Source organism: Pinus tabuliformis, chromosome 9, assembly GCF_031772625.1.
Source record: "Pinus tabuliformis cultivar Carrire ecotype Pingquan chromosome 9, CPIR1, whole genome shotgun sequence".
Lineage (NCBI taxonomy): Eukaryota > Viridiplantae > Streptophyta > Pinopsida > Pinales > Pinaceae > Pinus > Pinus tabuliformis.
Window position 1 is genome coordinate 1,067,793,685 of NC_142307.1, and position 6,573 is coordinate 1,067,800,257.

The 6,573-nt window shown below is 38.8% G+C and overlaps 1 protein-coding gene across 1 annotated transcript; it reads right to left on the bottom strand.

The window, feature by feature from the left end:
* Nucleotides 1-652: 652 nt before the first annotated feature.
* Nucleotides 653-3,421, bottom strand: SLT1 (HSP20-like chaperones superfamily protein). The gene has a single exon (XM_089439882.1). It carries the CDS (start codon nucleotides 2,682-2,684, stop codon nucleotides 1,209-1,211), a length of 1,476 nt encoding a protein of 491 aa, XP_089296008.1. The 5' UTR covers nucleotides 2,685-3,421; the 3' UTR covers nucleotides 653-1,208.
* Nucleotides 3,422-6,573: the final 3,152 nt, after the last annotated feature.

Sequence of the window (6,573 nt, forward strand, 5' to 3'; positions counted from 1 at the left end):
GAAGCCATGGCAGTGCACCGAGAATAATACTAATTTGACAGCTTAAATAATTAGTTGTAGCTTCTATGGTACAAAACAATTGTTCCCCCAAATTACATTGTATAAATTATTCAATCACGTTGTCAGTAAATATGTCAGTGATAAATGACAGATCCAAACTTCAACAATAGCATGTTAGAATGGAAAGCTCCATACAACCTCAATACAAAGCCAACTTACACCAATAGATCTACACAAAATTATATTCATCATTGGATGATAATATAGAAGTACAACCTGCCCTGTAACTACAATATAATCTTTGTAGCACCACCCTAAATTGCTTTTGAAAGCTACACTAACTTCAGTAATACACACCTAACAGCATTACACCCATTTTTCATAAGAATAAGTTACTCGGACAGCACCCAAAAACTATAAGATACATGAGACACAAGAGTTTTGATAAACATTGTACATACTACATACATATCAGTGAAAAAACAAAGAAAGAATGCCTAACGTGTACATGGTCTATAACTATAAATAAGTGGAAAGAAAAATCAACTTACCATGCCCTTAGGAAAGAAATCATATGCTTGATTTGACTTTGCTGGATCTGAATACATTGTTCGGTTGGAATAATTATTATTGATCATCCCAACTAATCAAATAACCTTTCAAGGAAAACTTAGTAAGAACACTTTATTCTATAGAAAAGGGTCCATTTAGACAACCTTCAGAAATATGTATCCCAAGTCAAAATTACCTACTGATACTGGCACCCTAAAGCTGCCATTTTCATGGTAACAATATTAAATGGTCAAATATTATATATGATCAACAGTTGAAAGGAAATAGTGAAAAAGAAACAGTGAGATCACCATAGCTCTAGAAAGCTTTTTTTAAATAAGCCAAACTGTTTTAAAGATATATTGACAAAAGAACAGTTACAAAATTCATATGAAGAGGATTAGTCTTACAAGAGCAAGGACCTCTTACTCTGGAAGGCACCTACAGAAGCAATGCTGTTCTTTACATCATCTGTCTCCAAAGGCAAAAGTGGAACAAAAATTGAAAAAGTAAAATCAGTAAGGAGAGAATTTGCGAGGTCAGTATACATTGTGCAACAGATAAAAATGCTCTAGCCAGTGATCCTATCATTCGGTTACATCACAGTATTAGTAAGCAATATATGCCTTATCAAGCACTATTTTTCGGTATCCTACTCAGCTCATGAGATCATTGCAACCCAACTGCGATCTTAGAAACACTCGAACTTCTCTCTCTCCTGAGAAAACATGGTGCTTGGGTACCATGATTTCAAGCCCTGCGGCAGCCTCGACATAATAAGCTTCAAGTTCTGCATTCTCGGGAATCCTTGTTGCCAATGCTATCTCTCTCACAAACTCCCCAGGAGGGCAATGCTCAGGAGATGGATCTGTAAGTTTGAAGTTCCTATCTCCTCTCACAATATACGGAGCCCGAGATGTACTAATACAATGAACTTTGACAAGACCATGTGTTACAGTATTACGCCAAGATACTCTCACCCTGTTGATATCAGTGAAAGGCAAGCTCACCATAATCAAATACCCTTTGTCGTCCTCATAAATAGTCTTTGCTGCTGTAACAGGTCCACATGAATGTCTCATCACTCCCGAAAAATCATTCGACCAAGATGGTGTATGATCCTGAATTTGAATTTCAAGGTCCTGGTTTCTTTCAAAAAGTGAAGTCGTGGGTAAACAGTATTCATCCTCGTTGTCCAAAGAAATTAACTCCTTTCTCCTCTTATTACTTGGAGAAAGCTCCACTGCATCATTAAAGGACTTAGTGGACAAATTTAACCCAGACCCATTGAGACAGTTTTTCAGCGCAGGAGGCTTCTTCAAGCAGTTGAAAGGGTTTCTGTTTACAAGCTCAAAATCAATGTTAGGACAGTTCCTCCAAGATGAAAATGCCTCTGCATCCAATGGAATAGAGAAGTCCAAACCCCTACCAGTAACCTCCATCCATCGTTTCCGATCGGATTCACTTAAATTCAACAAGTTAGGAGATCTCAAAACCTCAATCCCGTGAAGGCATTGAGGATTGGACAAGCCTCTGTAATGTTTTCGCTGCATCCGATGAGATCGAACAAACCCTTTCTCGACACTAAAAGGGAACTGTGGCTCCCCAAGCCTAGCATGCCCATTCATATAGCTACGAAGCTGCATCTTGCCCAATGCATTTTCAGGCCTCTCCTTGAAGATCCACATATACATATTCTCAATATCATGTTGAACCAGGAACAAATCAAGGCGGAGGTCTGATTTCTCAAACACACAGGAGCTTGCACCCTCTTCTGTAAGCTTGTTCTTGGCTTTTTCAACGAGGGCGGGCTTAAAGTAGTAATTGAAGAAAAACCATGCGCCCCAAATGCTATCCCCCCGCCTGGCACACTTCTTGCCAACTTTAGAGAGACTCTGGAGCCCTTCTGGCTCCTGGTTATGGGACCCCAAACCGGCCTCCAAAATGTCAGAAGAATCATTTGGCCAAAATGGCAAAGGGCTTATCTCCACCGATAATGGCAGGTTAATATCAGGGGGTCTACAAACTACCGTTTGTCTGGCGGTTTCGCACTCTTCGTGGGCGCTTGAATCCATCGAAAGCAGGGTCGAAGGATTCTCCATGGACAGAGCTGTCAAGAACGTTTCTGTCATTTTGTTTTCAGAGATATTGGCTTCCAATTAAAAAGGCGCCCTTGGGATAATTTTTCATGCAATATTATCCATTGAAACTCTGCTAAACAAATCTAGAAACGCAGGACCCACATGGGAAATGGTTGCAGAAATTGCACAATTGTGTCTAGGTGCCCTGGATTTAGCGAAATACCTTAAATTCTCGGCCAAATCGGACGCAACTCGAAACAAATCCATCGTCTTTTGTGGAGAAAAACGCTATCACTTCTCTTACTCATGTACCGCACAACAGATAAAAGCTCCCCTGTTTCATCGCCTGGATGCTGCTACCTTGGATGCACATACCGAGATACAGGTTAGCCACTGTGGTTTATTTCAAAAGCTTCCTGGCTTCCTTCGATTCGGCCGGAGGAGGAGGAAAACGAAGAACAGCGTGCGTTGCCGACATGGCTGCCACGTCATCTCAATTGTCAACGTGGCAAAGGCGTGGTGAATGCCTCGATGGCATCAGTTTCTCGATATTGGAATTGCATTTGCATCCAATATACCTAACGAGGCTGCTCATTATTCCGCATAGGACTCCCACTGTGCGTGCCTATGGGCATGGACCCATGCTTGAATAATATGGGAGATTCTAGCTTATTTGACCCTAATTCGTTGACGGAGAGAACATAACCCATACACACAGAGCGGTGGCCAATCGCTTGCATTGATTGCCTGCGTTCCTTTCCTTTGATAAGGACCATCAATGATCATCGCTGAAATTATTGAAGCATGTCATGTCATCTCTTGTCATCTCATCTCCACAAGGGTCACACTTCTTGTTCTCTTATCAATGCCAATCAGATAAGATTTCAATCCATTGGAAAATGCCAATCAGACTTGCCTTCCTTCGGCTACTCTTTGTGTGGGATTTATTCCCTTGCGCCCATATGGTCATTTTGCAATAGGTGTCACTCAACTAGAGTTTCAAGGGTTTGATTAAGTTTAAAGAAACCTTGGCGAAGGGTCCCGTTGAACTAACTAGGTTCCACATAGTAGACGTTGTTGACTTTCCACAATAAATAGATTAATATGACATGGTACGGTCCAATATCCACATAAAAGCCACATAACCTTAGTTAATTCCTATATAGGGGAGGAGCTTTGAGGTGTTGTAGAATATGTTGTATTTATTTTACAAAGTTTCTTATCATATTTTCTAGTCAAAGAAGTTTGGGAAGAACGGGTGTGTACATTTTGCACGTCTGGGACTGTGAAATCGGAAAAACATGTGGAATCGGAAAAACATTTTATCTTGGAATGTGATGCATTCAAAGACATCAAAGAAAGTTATGAGAACGTGTTAGCATCAGTTTCTTGGTATTGTCTTTTTAGCGAGGGGATTGTTGGAAGGTTGGAAGGTTGGAGTATGCTTTAAAACTACCTTTTTTTTTAGCTAAGAGCTCGTCTTTCTCAGACGTAAGGAAACAAGGTAACGGCCCAAGACCCAAAGGCATCTGGCAGAAGTGAAAGCCTAAAACCCTATATAGGGGAGGAGCTTTGAGGTGTTGTAGAATATGTTGTATTTATTTTACAAAGTTTCTTATCATATTTTCTAGTCAAAGAAGTTTGGGAAGAACGGGTGTGTACATTTTGCACGTCTGGGACTGTGAAATCGGAAAAACATGTGGAATCGGAAAAACATTTTATCTTGGAATGTGATGCATTCAAAGACATCAAAGAAAGTTATGAGAACGTGTTAGCATCAGTTTCTTGGCATTGTCTTTTTAGCGAGGGGATTGTTGGAAGGTTGGAAGGTTGGAGTATGCTTTAAAACTACCTTTTTTTTAGCTAAGAGCTCGTCTTTCTCAGACGTGAGGAAACAATGTAACGGCCCAAGACCCAAAGGCATCTGGCAGAAGTGAAAGCCTGTATAGATATATATATATATATATATATGGGTGTGGAGTATGCTCTAAAACTACTTTTTTTTTAGCTAAGAGCTCGTCTTTCTTAGACGTAAGGAAACAAGGTAACGGCCCAAGACCCAGAGGCATCTGGCAGAAGTGAAAGCCTGCCCCATTACGGACCACCAATGGGTTATTCCAGGTGGCGTGGTTTTCCTTGAATAATGGTGATGAGTCAGTGTGCATTCGCGGATAACAGCTAGAGATGGTTGTCCTCACTACTGGTTTGACAACTGAGTTATGATAGGTTTTCCCACCTGTTAAAAAAAAAGTAATATATATTTTTGGGGTATTTTATTGGGTGCATTTATTTAAAGTTCATGACTCAAGTCAAGATGAAATAGGTGTGGGGTTTAGATAGTTACACTGTTATAATCTTGAGAATTTGACTAAATGCATTTTGTCTAGATAGTCTACATGTGAAGTTCTTCTCGCAATCCTTGGTTATATAGGAATACTCTTGTTTTTGTTCTTCCATTAGTTCAAGGACTTTTTCACTAAATAGAGTTCACAAATCGATTGTTCATTGTGGTTAGAGTTCACTGACATGCCCATGCATTTGCATCATTCTTTGAACATATCTCTAAGCCTCTAAAAGACTTACACAAAGATTACATAATACACTCCCTATTAAGAGGCGATACCTTAAAGTCACCTTGTCTAAAGACCTTAAGGGTTTGTGTTCATCAATGTGGGGGATAATAAGTTCAGACAACACGTTAAGTACATCAATATGCCCAATACCCATTTTAGGTGTCAAAACTCAAATCATAAGATTTGTGATTGTTCATTGATGGTCAAGCCTAACACATATCAACCTTGAGCCAATTAAGCACCTTAAGCTCATCAAATTCAAACAACTATCAAGCTAGTACCTTTTAGGCTTTTGTAGTTTGTTAAAGTATCAATAAATTATTCATCAAAAATTACATAAACAATGTATTGTCAGCTACAATCAAGCCAATGGTTCTAGCAACTATTAAGGAACCTACCCTCAATTAAGCACCTTAAGCTCATCAAATTCAAACAACTATCAAGCTAGTACCTTTTAGGCTTCTGTAGTTTGTTAAATTATCAATAAATTATTCATCAAAAATTACATAAACAATGTGTTGTCAACTACAATCAAGCCAATGGTTCTAGCAACTACCCTCAATTAAGCACCTTAAGCTCATCAAATTCAAACAACTATCAAGCTATTACCTTTTAGGCTTATGTAGTTTGTTAAATTATCAATAAATTATTTATCAAAAATTACATAAACAGTGTATTGTCAACTACAATCAAGCCAATGGTTCTAGCAACTATTAAGGAACCTACCCTCAAATGTAGTTCCCTCAAGGTGCTAACAAAAGGGCACACTCTTTGCCTCGCCTTTAGAACTCCTTACACTCTTTTGACCCTAATGATGGTTAGAGAACTCCAAGACTTTGTTGCATACATGACTATTTTGTTCATGTTTCCAAGGCTTGACAAACATGAACTCCTTTAACATTTTAGTTGGTCTAGATGATAATATTGTTATGGGTGATATGGAATCCATTGCTACACCAATCATGTAACAACCTTGGTGAAAAGTTGATGTAATAAAGGTTAATAAAGACAAAATAAGACCACAGTTAAGAGACACTTATTCCAAGCTTAATGTTGGGCAAATATATCCTAGTGGGCATCACTAGATGTGTGTTTTGGCTAAGGAAAATTGGCAAAGGCTAAGGCAAAGGCATTAAAAGGAAATGAAGGGAATTCAAACAACTAATAAAACATTAATAAAATAAACGGTAGACATATACACAAATCAGACATGGCAAAAAAGACCTGAGAGCCTCACTGTATTATATTCCTCACACTCTTAATATATTCTGCAAATAATGATAATAGTACAAATAAATACAATAGGAAGTTTGTCTCAAAATAGTATGTCTATCTTGGACACTATGGTTGAGCAAATCTCTCAACCA